An 18914-nucleotide genomic window follows, 5' to 3' on the forward strand; every position below is an offset into this window, starting at 1 on the left:
TTTTTTTTTTTTGTTGATTGTCCCGTTTTAAGTTGCATATTCAAGTTAAAGGGGTTACATTATGAAAAACTCACTTTTTTAGTTCTTGTGCACATGCATTTGGATGTCTGGAGTGTTCACCAACCCACAGTAAGCAGCTCAGTCAGTTCTATAGATCAGGAAACATCATTCAACAAGCCAGTGAGATTTAGTCCCCCTCATTAGAATATCTGAGAATCTCCACCCACTGCTTGAGAACTACAACTGCGTTCCAAATGGCATACTTTCCCTCTTTACTTTTAGTCCATACTGCAGCTGCCCTTATGATGTATGTATCGTTTTATGCAGTGTGCATTCAATTTGGACATACTTCATCATAACATGGCACCTTGAACTTTGACCCTCTTGCTCATATATCTACTGCGCCGAGGATTGTGGGTCAGAATAGCCAGAAAAGCATGCTGACTGTCATTCTGCAAAGTGATGCGACATGATGCAGTAGGACATGCTGGTACTTTTGGCATACTGCATTTGACGTACTATGTATTATTGGGCCATACTAAATGTGTTTCTGGCATTTTTAGAACAGCGCTTGTTTAAAAGTTTTTAAAAATATGTTGTATTTCAGGGATTCACAGATCAACGTTTTTGTCATACAGTCAACTGCAGACCAAACCCTCCAATGTTTTAAAACACAGTATAATATGCAGGCCAAATTATGCGTAACTCTAAAGCTGGTATTCTGAAGACACATGCAAATATAAAAATCTCATAATGACATATATGAAGAGGGGTACACTTCAATTAAAGTCACATCTTCATCTGGTCAGAAATACTTCACATTGTGACTCCCCTCCTACACATGCAGAACATGTGTCAAAGCTGCATGCTGGTCTTTAATTATTCGTTGTAATTTCAAATGAATACAAACTGAATACGAAAAGAAACATGCTGTATTTGGTTCGACTCTCCACAACCTCAAGTTCTTAACACAGTTAAAAACATAATTGCATTGACTCCCATACAATCTTAATCTTATCTTTCATCAGTGGCGGGCCGTGTGTTTTATACCTTGGCCTTCAGTGCTGTCCTACTACAGTTGAACTCTTAATAACCTCATTATGACGCTACAGCTACGGTTATTATTTGTTTCTAGGGGTGTAACAATACACATATTCATATTAAACCGTTCGGTACGAGTCTTAAGAACCGAACAACATTTGAATAATACTAGTGCATTTGGAAAATGCTGAAGCTTAAATTGTTGGAAATATAATGTTCTTTCGGTGGAGCCACTGCGCTCAACCTGGCAACCCACCCAAAGTAACAGACAACGTGCTGTCTGACACGCCACCACGGAAGAACAACATTGTACCCTGGTGAGGGTCGTGTGTTCTGGGAGGCTACGCTAAACTAGTGCAGCAGGAAACCAAAAGCAGCACACAAGCTACAAACTCTCCCCGCAGCGTTTAGCTGTTCCCTACTGATTCAAACAGGGCTGAAGCAAGGCTTTGCTGGCCCTGATGGCCCACCACTCTTTCACCATAGTATTGGCCCAAAAAAATCTATATAAAACAAAAGCTTTGAAACCAGTGGTAAAACTTTACTAATTCAATCGTTTGACCGAAACTTAATGTTTTGTCATATGTTGATATAATCCATGATATTCTCCCGGTATATTGCCCCTAAACACAAATTAGGTTTATAATAATGGGACGTTTTTAAATGAAGTTCAGTTGCTGAGCTTGCAAATGGAACTCTCTTTGTCCTGACTGCTCTAACTGAAGTCTCTCTGAGGTCGTCCTCCTGGTGCTTTACTGCCCTCTAGTGCCGTGTTTTGTTATTACAACAACTATGACTCCCATAATGGGCCAACACAAGCTAGCCTCTGACCTGTTTTGTAAATTCCTCTGGTTTTCATTCTGTTTCACTTTAGCTGTGCCCCTTTAAACCCTTCATTGTCTGACCTGGGATTTATCTGTGTATGGAAACATATATCTTCTAAATCCCCCAACCTTTTTCTTCTCCTGTGTCTGTCAGCCACGTGAAAGACAGCCATCAGAAATATTGTTATCCCTATGATCCCACAGCACACCTCCACTGTAAGCAGTTTACTCAGAGCAGCTACTCTGCTGTAGGAGTGTGCTGCAGATCAGAGACAAAGCGAACAATCTGGAATCTATTATGCTGCTTAACTGCGATGGATCATGTGGAAGGCATGTCCGCTGCTCTGGGCTCTGTCATCATAAACCCCAGGCTGTGTGCGTGAGAACTCCAGCCAACCTCTCCATAAACGCTGCACTAATCATGACTATTGCACCGGCAATGGGAATGGAATTTACTTCCTCTCTCATGCTCGTACCAATACAGTCAATGAACGACTAGGAAACCATATCTATAATCCATAATGCATCATGTACACTTGTTACCTATTGCTTCTCTGACAACCTTCTGATAGACATCAACCACTCACAAAAGCTTTGTATTAAGAGTTAATCATTTATAGTTTTTTTTATATTTGTAGGGTTTTGTGAGTACTGACATCATCACTATTCTTTCTGTATGATCTGTCTAATGTGTTAGCTTCTCGTGCTAACTGCCCCGTTAAATGTTACCCAGAAATCCACATAGAAGATGGTAAACTGGGGTTTATGTATTTAAAAAGTGCTGGAGCTAATCTCAAAGTGTATTTATTTGTTCTCATCTCAATCCTCGGTGTGTGTTTCAGGTCCTCGGTACCCCATCTGAGGATACCTGGCCTGGAGTTAACTCTTTGCCTCACTTCAAACCAGGTGAGACCTTTCATGACATAAAGTAACTCACAGCGTCACACACAGTGAATACAGTCAGTACCTTCTGTTACCCTCACTGAACTGATCATACTCAACGACACACTTAACCCCAAAATAGAGAACATGGTGTTGGCCAAAGGGTTAGCATGAAGCCCTTTTTTAATTGGACATTGAATATACTGAATAGTTAGCATGTGTTACAAATATCTGTATGATAAAGTGGTTTTTTTGCTAAAGCGTAAGCTTTTTCTATCATTCTGTGTTAGAGACATTCTTTACTTAACAGGCTAATACTAGGCTAATTTTTTTTGGGATTGTCTTGTAAGAATAAGATGTATAAGAGTAGCATATGACCAAATCTGGGTCGAAGAACCAAATTATATTTGTTTAAACCTGAAAGGTAATGTCATTATCTATTAAACTACCATAAATAACAGGTTGCTCCAATAACTGTGAAGAAGGTCATTTGGTGTGCAGATGAGAGGCCACTGTTTCCAAACTAGAATCAGTGTCAGTTTAAACCCACGTCTGTCCAAAATGTCATCACTTCATCATTTATCCCATTAGACATCTGTATATTGGGTGGCCCATGGTAACCTTTGACATTTGACCACCAAAATCCAATCAGCTCATCCTTTAGTCCAGGTCGGCGATTGTGCCAAATTTGAAGAATTTGGCGTTCTTTGTCGCGTTCACAAGAATGGACGGACAGACGGACAACCCTAAAATATAATTCCGTCCTGCTGTCACTAGCACAGAGGCATAATCATTCCCTTGAAGATGTATTGCTAGTGTGCCACTGGTTGAGCTATATGTATGCCTAAGGTTGCCTACCACTGGCCAATGACCTACCAGGGACACATCAAAATGAACCAATGGGACAGTGGACCAAAAGCTCACTGTACTCCATAAATGCAGCAGCAGCAGGAGGAGGCTTGGCATGGGGGTGGCAGCTCTGCCAGGGCAGCCATGCCCTCTGGGAGCTCATTAGGGCTTTTTAGAGGGAACATGAATAGAGGGACTGCAGATTAGTGTTAGCTGATGGAGGGAGAGAGAGAAGGAATGGAGGAGAGGGGACAAGCGAAGACGGACGTTAAGAGGGTCGGAGTGATGGTGTGGGGTGGCTGGGCATCACAGAGCTGCGTGTCGCCCCCTCCCATCTCCAGTGGCCAATTAGTGACCAACTGGGGTGACTCTCGTGGTCACGCGCACACACAACACATCCAAATGCACTCTCTCATCCTGTGGCCATGGTGACGGTCGGCTCTTGTTTGCCTCTCACACACTGTGAACAGCTGTCTGAGCCACAGACACACACACACACACACATGGACAGCTTTGCCTGGTTCTAGCCTCCAAGCATTGCATCTGTTCATGTGATGTCTGCACATCTGATGCTGTCATGGCTGCACTTTCAACAAACACAGGAAGACAAAGAGGATGCAGGGCTTTAAATATGTATCAGTGATGCGATGTGAGATATATATATTTTTCTTTTTTATTTAAAACCAAAGCAAAATATCTTTGTTCTTTTATTATTAAAATTATGTGAATTATAGTTCAGCATATTTCATTTATCCTTCAAGTTTTTTTTAAAGTCTGCAGAATATTCCTTTTGTGTCCTAACACATTTCATTAAAATAAAGGTTTTTAGAGGGGTCAGCTCTGTGTGTAACACACAATAAATAGTTCCGCTTCCTGTTTTACCTCACATGTCCACTGTCCACATGTGACTAAAATGTAAAAATGCATTTTTATCTGTTTATCTTCCTCTTCATTTATTAATGGAGCTAGTGGGCACAGGACATGACAGGATGTTCACTTGTTCCAATGTCAGAGTTCCAATAGATAGACGTTTCAGTCAAAACGGAATATTAAAAGAAAAAGGTTGTTGGCCTTGAGTTTGGGCTAATATAAAATGATAATAAACTGGTAACCTGGTAAATCCAAGTTATTTGCAATGTTCTACTATCCTAATATGTATTGATGTGTCTGAGAAGATAAGACCACAGTTTATTTCATGTCCAGTCTGACGGATCCACTACATTCCAGAGGCTGCAGTGGGCAGCAGATGGCAGTATTGCGTCAGTGTGGAAAGCCTTTCCTGTTTCCATATCACTGAGCTCCTCTGAGCTGACTGTTATCTGCACACTTTTCCAAAACACAGTGACTGCACCACTCCGCTGGTTATGATTCATCACATTCTCTCTAGTATATCTCCTCCCAAACGTTGCTCTTGAGGTTGGATCTCAGACAGGACTGTGTGGTTGGACCTCAGAGTGGAGGCGCCGCTTATTTTTCACATGTTTTGCGGTTATGGAAAGGTTCCACAGATACTTGCCTGTTTCCAGTCATATGTTATGCTCTAGCTCCCCACCTATCAGGTCAGACTTTAAACTGCATTCTGGGGAATATAATGTTAATAATGCATATGATTTCTTTAGTGTATGATCACGTAAAAAATAATAACTGTTGTGTTGTCGTTAGCTTGGAATGGTTATATCTACATAGGAGCGGGTCCTCCATGTTACTCTGCCATGTTTCTACAGCAGCCCAGAATGGACTAATGCCTGGTTCACACTACACAACTTCAGCCCTGATTCTCTGCTCCCAGACAGATTCTGGAGCTCCCAGACAAAATCCCCAGATCGGAGGCAAATCCACGTGTGCTCTCGCACGTTGACACTCGAGCGCCATGTGCGAACCGTCCAAAGACGTGAGCTGAGAGTCTTGATGGTGCCCGCAGATACATTCCATGTATCTAGCATGTTAAACATCTGAGAGCTTGTCAGGGAGCTACAGCCAATGAGAGCAGGGACACAGGGCTGAGGGGTCTCCTCATCTGTAGCCGACCTGTGTGAGCTGTGCTGTTATTGCACCTAGGGAGTTGGGCGTTTGCATGAACAAACATAACATATTACACAGTGACTGATCAAGATTGGGGAAATTATAATGACGTGTGGCAACAGGCTATTATGTGAGCATGTGTGAGGGGGGGACGGGGGGGACGACAACATCAGCAAGCACTACTATGACTGTGTCACTTGTCGTGGTGAAAGTCAAGTCAGTCATGGAGTGTGAAAACCACAAACACTTCAAGACAGCAAGTTGTGTAGTGTGAACAGCAGTGCGATCTGACTGCTTTGAAAGTCATGTATAGTAGGATTTCTTCTAAGCCAGATGGAAAAATAATGAACAATGCAACTTCTATACGCATGCCTCATCCTCACTCCCAGGACCCTCACGGTATCAATATCATCATCAACGCAGACATGATCAGAGATTATAAAATAATCTGCAGACTGTCATAATAGTTACATAATTTGTTTCTTTGCAAAAATTCAATTCTGATATTCAAATTGCTTTACAGGTGTTCATGGTTCAAGTAAGTAAATTCAAAATCTATCCATCAATCCCTTCATTACCCGTCCATCCATCCATCCTTCTGTCCGTGTATTTGCCCATCCATCCATCCTTCTGTCCGTGTATTTGCCCATCCATCATCCATCCATCAAACCATCCACCTAACCTGCATGTCATTGGACACTGTGTGAGGGAGAAACCCAATGCAAACAACCCAGAGCCCTCTTGTTATGAGGCAACAGTGCTAACCACTGCACCACTGTGCATCTTCTAAGTCCTACGTGTTTATCATCTGAGAACCCCTGCAGGCATTGACAAATGGACAGAAGGCAGTTTCAGAGACCTTGAAAATGGAATATATTTAGTTTTACCAGCACCCAAAAGAAGTTCATGTTTTATGATTGATGATATCAAATGGTATAACTGCTCTAAAATACATTCATATGACCACTACATGTTGTATTTAAATGTCACATTGAAATGTAAATTCAAGAAAATATGAATTTCATATAAAAAATCTTCAACATTGGTTTTTAGTTTTATCTATGAATATGAAAACGTATTCATTCAAATACAATACAACATACATAGTACATACGTTTTAATGATGGTTTCCAAATGGCAGAAACTAATCTGGATTGATCTGCAAGGATGCCTCTGTGCAGCTGAAGTTAACAATAATTAAATAGTGTCCAAAGAGATATTTTAAACAATAATCATCATTATTACAAAAAGAAGAGATGACCTGCAATATCTGCAAACCCATGCCGATCATCTTCCTCTCAGCTCCACACCGTCCCTCTGTTCACTTCACCTCTGGCTTCCAGGAAGCGGTGGCCAGTTCAGACCAGCCCTGGCACTGAACTGGATGACTGGACCCACTGTTGGCTTGCTGACAGTTGGGTGGCTGGCTGGTAGGATTAGGCTGGCAGTGTTGGGAGGTGGACTACCTCGCTGGGTGGCTGGCTAGCTTGAGTGGTGGCCGGTCAGTTGGCAGCTCAGCCCGCCTGTGTGTCCACATGGCAGCTTTGGCTGAGATTGAGAGAAGAGTGCAGAGCCTAACACACTCACAGCATATTAAACATAGTTGTCTTACCAAACTCATATCAAAAGTGTGACAATTTATTGTGATCTGGCTGTGGAGCAGAAGTACATAGTTCATACAGTATTACTCATTGAGAGGAGCCACTCCTTAATTTGGAGATGATTAATCATATCTACAAGCAACACTTGAAGCGATTTGCCTGGTGTTTAATAGTCATATTTAAAGATAATCCTTCTAGAAATTAACAGTAATTAAATAGTGTCCAAACAGTCATTTTAAACATTAACCGTCACTATTGCAAAAAGCAAAGATGACCTGATATATCTACAAACCCATGCCCATCATGTTCCTCTCAGCTCCACACCGTCCCTCTGTTTACTTCACCTCTGGCATCCAGGAAGCGGTGGCCAGTTCAGACCAGCCCTGGCACTGAACTGGATGACTGGAACTGAGAGACGGTTGGGTGGCTGGCTGGTAGGATTAGGCTGGCAGTGTGGGAGGTGGACTACAGACAGCCGTTGCCTGAGGCATCATGTTTTCAGGTTGTCCGTCCGTCTGGTTCATTCTCAGGAACGCCTGTAGGGGATTTCTTCAAATTTGGCACAAACTGATCAAACTTTGGGGGTCAAATGTCAAACTGTGACCTCACAAAACACATTTTGGCTCATAATCAATAATTAATATGCTAATTGTTACAGTTTCACACAAATGTCTACTAAGATGAGACATTTTGGACAGACGTGGACGTAAACTGCAACTTGACTGGTGTGAGGCAGTAATTGTAGTGACAATTGTAAGTGACAGCGCCGCCGGTATTGTTTTCACCTTGTGAGTATGTGTGAGTGTCATCATGGTAAAATGAGGTCCCGGAGACTCCTACTGTAGCAGGAACTACCACAGTCCGTCTATGGACAGACTCGTCACCATATCGTTTTAGTCCTTTTTTGTATCAACCAGTTTGTGCGACTAAAATGGACTATAATATTTTTTGTTAATTTAAGGTTGACGTTTTATGCAGGATTTACTAATTTATTCGTATAAAAAAACACCATGATTTTCATATAGTGATGATACACAGTACACACACTGCTTCCAACCAAATAAATGTCCATCACTAACAAGCATTCACTGCATTATATATGGAACTGCCCTTACAAAGTACGAGTTACATGCAGTGTGCATTCAATTGGGACACACTACTTCGTCATAACATGGCACCTTGAACTTTGACATTCTTGCTCATATATCTGCTGGTTAAAGGATTGTGGGTCAGAATAGGCTGAAACGCTTGCTGGCTTACAAACTGCAGAATATAGTAGAATGTCCTGGTATTTTTATATCTCACAGTCAATTTTGAGTTTCATTTTGATAATTAACACTGATTGGAAAAACAGGCCAATTGCAAGGAAGACACTTAACTCAGTAAATGATAAGGGTTTTTGAGATTTATGGTATGTGATAAGGCACAAACCAATGCAACATTGAATTGACAGATTTTTTTTTTCAGATAATGAGGTTAGGGTTGATGTGCCGCTGTATCAAACAGATCAGCATGTGTGTAACGTTAATGTGATGACAAATTACTTGATTATTTGTTTGCTGTCCTCTTCTCATTGCAGACCGCTTTACAGTGTACAGCGCTAAGAAGCTCAGACAAGCTTGGAATAAGTAAGTGAACCGCTCAAATACGAGTTTAGTGTGTGTGTGTGTGTGTGCATGTATTAGAGTAGTGTTATGTCATGGGGTGTTGTAGCTGACACAATTACCCTCGTTCCTGTCTTTAGAGGCAAACTCCCATGGGTAATGAACACACTCTTTACACAGTCTTTGCAGCTCACATGCTCTCCCTCTAGCCTTCTCCCTTCCTGCAGCATGTGTGTGTGTGTGATTCCGCTCTGGGACAACAGACGCATATGGCAGGAAGAGGTCGTGGTGGCACTGTCGGGGGCTGGTCCCAGATGTGTGCCACTGTGTGCCCCAGGCATACATCTGGAGGGGAGGCCGCAGAGGGCAAAGGGGAGTTTGTCTCTTTTTCCACAGGCGGTTTTAAAGCAGCACCACGCGAGTGATCTATGTAAAACTCCAGTTGTCTAATCAGCTGGAATCACAAAGTGTAGCTGCTTCAGCGAGGATCCATCCCTGCTGACTGGAGCCCTCATCACCCAGGACACCTCATACCTGTGTTCCTCGTGTGATTTATAATAATCTGTGTCCTTAATCCCACCTGTGCCTACGTTCCCAATTACAACACACATTTGTGAACACGATGTGCCAAAAATGACATCTCTGTATGAAGCTGAATCTTATGTTGTGTTGCATTTTTAATTCCTGAGATTTTGGGTTACATGCTGCACACAGAAAGAGAGCAGCTTTCTGGTACTCCGGAGTTATGGAAAAATGTAATGATTTAACCGGTACGATTGTTTGTTTTGTATATTTTATGAATATTACATCAGCTGTCATATAAAAACTTTGCAGCTCCAATTTCTAACATTTGGGAATAGAGAATGGATGGAGATTATTCATTATTGTGCATCCAGCATTTAAAGAAGTCTATTGAAAACATTAGATGACTTGTAAAAAGCAAAGTATAGTCAGGTGGATTTCCCCCCTCCCAGTCTCCTGGCCCTTTCTCTCGTCCAGGAGGAAATAAAAATGTGAGGAAAGAAAGTGAGGTGGAATGTTAATGACCATCACTTCCTCTCTGCTGCCTTTTATCACAGGCCAGGGAGCGATGGATTTGATATGAACCTAGACACTCACTTTGTCTCTGCCCTGAGAGTTGGCTCACCCTCTCCTGCTCTCTGGTTTCTGCTCTCTGTCAGCCATTTTTGTCTCTCTGTGCTGTTTTTCCTCATTCAGCTGAAACAATGTGAGTGATTGATGCAGCTTTTTGATGTGCTTCTGAACTTTGATGAGTAACCTTAACCAGGTGTTTATTATAGTGACCATGTGACCATGATCTTTCCCCTAAACAGAACCGAGTTTGTGCCTGAACCTAACGAAACCCTAACCACATTCTTGTTACGTAAAACACACGTATCTGTAACAGCTTTGTTCTCACTGAGCAGCAAAGACACAATCACATCAATACTTTATGCATCAACACTTGATACATTTGAAAACACTGACTATGATCAAACATGTTGATATCTGCTTTCAATAACCCACATCGGTGGACTACCGCTATATGTAGAATGTGACCACTATGAAGTTGCGTGCTAAGGCCTGTTTGCCCGTGTACATTTCCAAGTTGCCTTCACAACACCCTCGTCGTTAAATGAGTCAGACGTGGTGAAAGGTCTTCATAGCATGTCTGCAGATAAAAGACAAAAAGGCTGTCTTCCAAAAACAGCTCCTGCTGCAGCTTTGCTCCACAAAGACACTGGACTGCCACTTTCTGCTGTGGTGGTGGTGTGTGTGTGTGTGTGTGTGTGGGGGGGGGGGGGGTTCCTGTTTCTCGTCTTTCCCGGGCAGAGATAGGCAAAAATACATCAAAATGTATTTTGATACAAAATACAAAATACTCCTCAAATAAATGTATTAAAATAAAATATAAAATACTGGTGCCAGAAAATGTAACATATGATTCATGTATTTTGTATTTAAAATATAGGAAATACTTTTTTCTGGATTTTCCATTTTTTTTCTCTCTCTCTCTCTCTCTCTCTCTCTCTCTCTCTCTCTCTCTCTCTCTCTCTCTCTCTCTCTCTCTCTCTCTATATATATATATATATATATATATATATATATATATATATATATATATATATATATATATATATGTAATGTATATATATATATATATATATATATATATATATATATATATATATATATATATTAATATGACTTAACAGCCCATAAACTTTGGCTTTGTATCAACAAGAAAATATGCATCACATATGAATAGCATCACACATTAGGCCTATGTATACTATAAAAGCAAAATATAGAATTAAAACCAGTTGTACACAGGAAAAAGCCTAAATAAATTACTGTACTGAGACATGTTGTCCACCTGGCCAACTGTAGAATGTATGAAATAATAAAACTAAGAATACTTTCATAATATGCCTTTTAAATAAAATAAATTGGATATTTAATGTTTTTTAGTTATTTTTAACAAATGGACATCTACTGTCATAGCCTGGCTAACTGTGAACTATATTATCTGCCAGTAATTGATATGGCATTATGACATTCACATTGAGAAGATACAGCATCACTTGTAATACAGTGCAAGATTAGATGGTCAGACGTCTGTTGATAAGGTTATCATGAACATGCAAGCTCCCAATCTCCCTCTTCCTATAGCTAGCTACTCCACTGATAAGTTAACTTGCTAAACACTGGCTATGCACTAGCCTAGACAGCATGCTAGCATAATTAGCATGTTAGCATCGATCGCTAGCTTGATATTATAACCATCACCATGTATATACAATAGGCTATGTAGCCAGACCCAGACATAAATTTTATTAATTAATTAAATCAAGCTAGTTGACATTTGTCACACTCAGATCAAATGTTTACCTTGACAGACAATCCGTTGAACTTGAAAATCTGAAGACTGAACTCGTAAACTGTTTTTTGATTCGTGGAGAAAGTATTTTGAGTATTTTGAATACAAAATGACTCCACTCTAAAGTATTTTGTTACAAATAACGTTAGATTTTTTTTATCGGCCTTATCAAATACATATTACAAAATACTCAAAAGTAATTGAAATACGTATTTCAAAGACAAGTAATATAAATCCTGCCCATCTCTGCTCCCAGGTCCTTGGTGCAGTTTTCCGATAGATTACCATGGAAAAGCATTCGCCATGCACCGCTGAAGAAGGAATGCTTCTCTCTGCTGTGAATGTGCCATCACCTGGAGCCGTTTGATAGTTTTAGGAGATACAATCGATCTCACCACAGATGTGCACTTAGTCACTCGGCCTAGCTGACAGCAATAGCATGAAGGAATGTGCACCTATTGTACATCGACACCAGCATGCTCGTATCCAGGTGATTTCACACCTAAACACATCTACCTGTTTGTCCTGGTGCCTGCAGAGAATCTACAAAGTAAATCCTTTGTCAAGTTAAATTCACTGTTAAAGAGTAAATATGGATTCTGGGGGTTTCATTGGATATAAGGAGAATATTTTATACCCCAATAGTGATAAAGGTTTAGGGGGTTCTACAGCATTTCATTTTCATAAAGTTGGGGAGACGCCAACAAGACAGATGGATGACTTTTGAGTCCTTATTTTCAGCCCCTCCCTACCTATGTTTTGGCTTCAACCAGTCAACCAACCAACACACACTGGACGGTCTCCATATTGATGGTCCCAAGAAGATGAAAAATGTTGATTCGGCCTGCTTATCTTTTCTCCTGTGCCAACATTTATTTTACTGAAGAATTAAAATCGAATAGACATACAAAGTACTGGGCACATTCATGCTCCCCAGAAGACGACCCCTTCCATTTTAGACACTCAATGCATTGTTTTGTCTCTTAATGTCTTCTAGTGTTATATTCCTGCATAGAGCCACATAAGCCCGTCACTTTTTAATGCACTGGATAGCCCGACACCTCAAACTGTGACGCTCCACTATGGTCACAGTTTTAAACATGTTGTTAACTTTGTGAATTCATTCAAAACTACTTGGTCAGGTTTGGGCAAATACACACATGGTTAGATTTAGGAAAACATTGTGGCTTTGGTTAAAATAAATATGTTTGTAAGTAAGTTAAGTAACTAACAAAAATAAGTCAAAGTTCACAAAAACCTACTCGGCTTTATCGGAAAAGATGTTGGTCCTTAATTACATCGTCTTCTGTCTCGACCACCAGGTGATGTGGTGGTTCATTTTTACACTTTAGCTTCTATCCTTATCTGTTTAACCTGTTTTCATGTTGATATCCTGGATACACCCTTCAAACACATTCTGCTTCTCTCTGAAATCACTTCTTTTCAAAAAGTTACATAACATTTCTTCAGGGAGTGCAGTTAGTGACAGTGTGGTAGCTCTGACAGCTCGGCGGAGTAGCAGCGGGGGTGGGGGGGTGGGGCTTAGCAAAGGGTAAGTTCTAACAAGATCCTCTCACTGTCATTTTAATTCATACTGGTGCAGCTTCGAAAATATTGAATAGCTGCACTATCTCTCAACTGCTTCAAACTGAAGATCCAGCATCAGCATTGGCCTTAAAAGCCCATATCATTAAAACAGTGATGTAGGAGACCTTTTTCCATCAGTATAGTTTCCCACATAGACTAGTTTGTCTTTCAACTTTGCAGTGGAATTACACTGGATGATCCATCTGTATGAGACAGAGGCAAGAGGAGGCCCTGATGGACTTCATTAACTTTATCTCTGCCTCTTTGCTGAGTGGCGTTGACGAGTCGAACAGAGATTTATCCTCCCTCTGTCTCTCTGCTGATAAGTCGAGCTGAGATCCCCATTGAGAGCCATGGGAGTGGCTGTCAGAGTGCTTGACTAGGGAGCCGACCATGTGAAGCTTGCAGAACATGAGAGGCACTCTGAGCACTGCGAGCGGCGGGGCTGGCGAGCTGCGCCGAATAACATCATGTTTATTTAATGCAGTCGATGCCTAATTACTGACTGAATTTGTTGCTCTTCGTTTATTTTCAATCTCTTTCTCCCCGTCGGCGCTGCGATGCAGGGATGGTTCAGGAGTTCAGTGACTCCCAGTACGAACGCACACTCAGACACTCGCTGACATGCACAAGCACACACACACACACACACACACACACACACACACGTTCACAAAGCTACGGCTTTAATGAACACTTTGTGTTTCTCACGGTGACCCAGTCGCCATGTGTGAGGCGAGCTCAAAGGAGCAAGGTGTAAGCATGTGTGTGTGTGTGTGTGTGTGCTCTCTTGCGTACGTGCGTGTCTAAGAAGTGTTTTTCCTCTTGAGTCAGCAAACCTTCAGCATAATTAAGAGACTTGTTTTTTGTTGTCAGCAGCTCTGTGACTTGGAGGAAATGTGTTTCTTTCTCAGAGGGATGAATGAATGGTATGATAGGTAACTCTAGGCTTCATCTGGATGAAGTAGAAGCAGTTGTTTTCTAATGATGTATCTGTATATACTGTGTGTGTGTTTGTGTTTGTATGTTTCTGATCATGTGTGTTTGTGTGTGTCAGGTTGGGCTACGTGGACCATGCCGAGGAGTTGGCTTCCAGGTTCCTCCAGTGCTTCCCAAAGAACCGGCTGTCAGCCCAGGCGGCGCTGAACCACGAGTACTTCAGCAACCTTCCTCCACGGCTCTGTGAGCTGCAGGACAGTACGTAACACAACATGTACACCAGCTGTCTGTGCTGTCAGGACTTTACTTGAAGTAGTGCATCATAAGCGCATTTTATTCTTTTATTCTTGCCGCACCTCCCCAGGGGGGCAGCAGAGAATTGTATTGTGGGTAGGAGGGAGAGAGGTGAGGCAAAGAATTTACATGAGGTCAAAGGGACAGGTGCATGATGGTGTTAATAAAATGTGTCCTCATACAACACTTTGAAATCATTGTGAATAAATGTCCATAAATCTGCTCAGAAACAAAGACGCTCCTTATCACGCCAGAGCTTGTTTGGACGTTTTCCGCAGTATCAAAGTAATCCAGTGATAGTTGTCTGTACATCCATGCTGGTTTGCATGGACTGCAAACAGGAGCTGATAATTGCTAATTCAGCATACTTTTAAAAGGTGCAACTTTGCCAAATTGTAAACAAATATAGGCTAAAAACTAGTTGTAGCTCACATGGAGGCGGCTGACAGAATGATTACATATAGTAGTAGTACTGCAGCATAGTGTAGTATTGTGAAAAAGAGTTAATAATGTGATTTAGTTTGATGATTTTTATCATTGTGTGTTATTGTGCACAAAATTATTACATTTTGTGCAGCCTTCCAGAAAACTTGCTGTGCATTTAGTTGTCTTATAAATGTAGGTGATTTATTTATTCATGTTCTTTAAATTGAAACTAAGCTAAAAGAAATAACAACTGCTCACTGGTAGTCATACCATTTAATTACATCCAGTAAAAGTCAAACAATATCTATAATTGTGCAGAAGATCTTGTTAGCTTTCTTAAAATAACAGTTACCTTGACAGTCAGAACGCTCTCTGTCTCTCTATGGCTTTGACTCCGTCTCTGTTTAGTTTTCCCCTCTGCTCCTCTCTTACAGTATCCTCCTGCTCTACTCTCTCTCTGTCTTTGTAAAAAAGGTGGTGAGCAACAACCCCGGGTTGTTTTTGTTCACTCAGAGAAAGCCTCTGTTATTATGTGGATGCCGTAGGGACAGTAAGCCCGGCTGGACCTCTGCTGGCCGCAGATACGTGCTCAGTTTGATTTTCTATCGTCTGGAACTCACTGAGGCACTCGGTAAACCTCAGAAACACGTCTTAGCTTTCAATACATATTCACTTTAGAAGCAGATGGTAATGGAGCATGTTTGTTCTCAGTATGGTCACAGTTAACTCTATATATTAAAATCAACTCTATTTGTTCCTGGACTATGCACCGTTGTTTGTCAGTTCACCATCTATAAAGTTCAATTCAATTCAATTTATTTTGTATAGCCCAAAATCACAAATCACAAATTTCCCTCAGAGGGCTTCACAATCTGTACACAATGCGACATCCTCTGTTCCAGGACCCTCACATCGGTACAGGAAGCCCCAAAAAGTCAGAGAGAGCAACAGAGGAGGGATCCGTCTATCAGGATGAACAGAAGTGTGATAGATGTCATGTGTACAGAATGAACAACATAACAGAGTTACAACACATTCAATGCATATGACACAAATTATTCCTATAATGAGAGAATGATGATGGAAAATAACGACTACTAATAATAACAGCAGTCGTGGATATAGTATATGAATAATAATGCAACAAAAGTAGTAATGGTAGCAGTAATAGTAATAGTAATGTGATTAATAATAATAATAATAATAATAATAGTAGCAGTAGGTGTCAGCAGGGCCATTGCAGGAGACCAGGGTTCAGGTATAACCATGATCCATGGAAACCTGCGAGGCAAGAAAGCACAAAGAGTCTGGGGAAGCAAAGTCAGTAATGTGCGTTAATGGGACATGAATTCATACAGAAGGAGAGAGAGAAGAGGAGAGAGGAGCTCAATGTATCCTAGGAAGTCCCCGGCAGTCTAGGCCTATAGCAGCTTATCTACAGGCTGGTTCAAGGCAAACCTGAGTCAGCCCTAACTATAAACCTGAGCCAGCCCTAGCTATAAACCTGAGCCAGCTCTAACTATAAACCTGAGCCAGCCCTAGCTATAAACCAGAACCAGCCCTAACTATAAACCTGAGTCAGCCCTAACTATAAACCTGAGCCAGCCCTAGCTATAAACCTGAGCCAGCTCTAACTATAAACCTGAGCCAGCCCTAGCTATAAACCAGAACCAGCCCTAACTATAAACCTGAGCCAGCTCTAACTATAAACCTGAGCCAGCCCTAGCTATAAACCTGAGTCAGCCCTAACTATAAACCTGAGCCAGCCCTAGCTATAAACTTGAGCCAGCTCTAACTATAAACCTGAGCCAGCCCTAGCTATAAACCTGAACCAGCCCTAACTATAAACCTGAGCCAGCTCTAACTATAAACCTGAGCCAGCCCTGGCTATAAACCTGAACCAGCCCTAACTATAAACCTGAGCCAGCTCTAACTATAAACCTGAGCCAGCCCTAGCTATAAACCTGAGCCAGCCCTAGCTATAAACCTGAGCCAGCCCTAACTATAAACCTGAGCCAGCCCTAACTATAAACCTGAGTCAGCCCTAACTATAAACCTGAGCCAGCCCTAGCTATAAACCTGAGCCAGCTCTAACTATAAACCTGAGCCAGCCCTAGCTATAAACCTGAGCCAGCCCTAGCTATAAACCTGAGCCAGCTCTAACTATAAACCTGAGCCAGCCCTAGCTATAAACCAGAACCAGCCCTAACTATAAACCTGAGTCAGCCCTAACTATAAACCTGAGCCAGCCCTAGCTATAAACCTGAGCCAGCTCTAACTATAAACCTGAGCCAGCCCTAGCTATAAACCAGAACCAGCCCTAACTATAAACCTGAGCCAGCTCTAACTATAAACCTGAGCCAGCCCTAGCTATAAACCTGAGTCAGCCCTAACTATAAACCTGAGCCAGCCCTAGCTATAAACTTGAGCCAGCTCTAACTATAAACCTGAGCCAGCCCTAGCTATAAACCAGAACCAGCCCTAACTATAAACCTGAGCCAGCTCTAACTATAAACCTGAGCCAGCCCTAGCTATAAACCTGAGTCAGCCCTAACTATAAACCTGAGCCAGCCCTAGCTATAAACTTGAGCCAGCTCTAACTATAAACCTGAGCCAGCCCTAGCTATAAACCTGAACCAGCCCTAACTATAAACCTGAGCCAGCTCTAACTATAAACCTGAGCCAGCCCTGGCTATAAACCTGAACCAGCCCTAACTATAAACCTGAGCCAGCTCTAACTATAAACCTGAGCCAGCCCTAGCTATAAACCTGAGCCAGCCCTAGCTATAAACCTGAGCCAGCCCTAACTATAAACCTGAGCCAGCCCTAACTATAAACCTGAGTCAGCCCTAACTATAAACCTGAGCCAGCCCTAGCTATAAACCTGAGCCAGCTCTAACTATAAACCTGAGCCAGCCCTAGCTATAAACCTGAGCCAGCTCTAACTATAAACCAGAACCAGCTCTAACTATAAACCTGAGCCAGCCCTAGCTATAAACCTAAACCAGCCCTAACTATAAACCTGAGCCAGCCCTAGCTATAAACCTGAACCAGCCCTAACTATAAACCTGAGCCAGCCCTAGCTATAAACCTGAGCCAGCTCTAACTATAAACCTGAGCCAGCCCTAACTATAAACCTGAGCCAGCCCTAGCTATAAACCTGAACCAGCCCTAACTATAAACCTGAGCCAGCTCTAACTATAAACCTGAGCCAGCCCTAGCTATAAACCTGAGCCAGCCCTAACTATAAACCTGAGCCAGCTCTAACTATAAACCTGAGTCAGCCCTAACTATAAACCTGAGTCAGCCCTAACTATAAACCTGAGCCAGCCCTAGCTATAAACCTGAGCCAGCCCTAACTATAAACCTGAGCCAGCTCTAACTATAAACCTGAGCCAGCCCTAGCTATAAACCTGAGCCAGCCCTAGCTATAAACCTGAGCCAGCCCTAACTATACACCTGAGCCAGCACTAACCATAAACCTGAGCTAGCCCTAACTATAACAGTTATCAAAGAGGAAAGGATTAAGCCTAGTCTTAAAAGAGGTTATGGTAAATTTATATTCAGTTTACATATCTCACACATCCAATAACCGCCAACAGGGTTTTGATCTACAGCTGTCTATTTAGAAAAAAAGTGTTTCCCACTTTGGAATTACACACTATTTCTCCGAAAGACCAGATGTCCCAGTGAAAGCGCACATAACTTGAAATCGTGAAAATGGTTTCAAAACTCCACTGTTCAATACGCATGCATTTAACAATCTGCAAATAAATACAAATGAATGTCAAAAATCTGTATGTGAAATATTTTTTTATTCATGTTGACATTAGTAAAACTGTTCCATGTGTTCACATTGCCTGGTGTGTAGTATAGAACATGTTTGCAAATTACACACAAATCGTACACATTTGTAAATTTTGTTTTTTATTTCGAGATCAAGTAATACACATTGGTGACAATT

At 41.6% G+C, this 18914-nt stretch overlaps 1 protein-coding gene across 5 annotated transcripts in view; it reads left to right on the forward strand.

Annotated features, from left to right (window-relative positions):
- cdk14 (cyclin dependent kinase 14) overlaps positions 1 to 18914 on the forward strand; it is a 177086-nt gene that overhangs the window by 111496 nt on the left and 46676 nt on the right. For 4 of the 5 annotated variants that reach the window (XM_068736160.1, XM_068736162.1, XM_068736163.1 and 1 more), the window contains 4 exons: positions 2708 to 2771; positions 6142 to 6156; positions 8799 to 8847; positions 14349 to 14488. In XM_068736160.1, the coding sequence (XP_068592261.1) occupies positions 2708 to 2771; positions 6142 to 6156; positions 8799 to 8847; positions 14349 to 14488 (268 nt within the window). The remainder of the gene's footprint in view (positions 1 to 2707; positions 2772 to 6141; positions 6157 to 8798; positions 8848 to 14348; positions 14489 to 18914) is intronic. The other variant, XM_068736161.1, reaches the window with a different exon arrangement.

Source organism: Cebidichthys violaceus, unplaced genomic scaffold, assembly GCF_023349555.1.
Source record: "Cebidichthys violaceus isolate CVI_PGR_0920_01 unplaced genomic scaffold, fCebVio1.0.p SCAF_7, whole genome shotgun sequence".
Lineage (NCBI taxonomy): Eukaryota > Metazoa > Chordata > Actinopteri > Perciformes > Stichaeidae > Cebidichthys > Cebidichthys violaceus.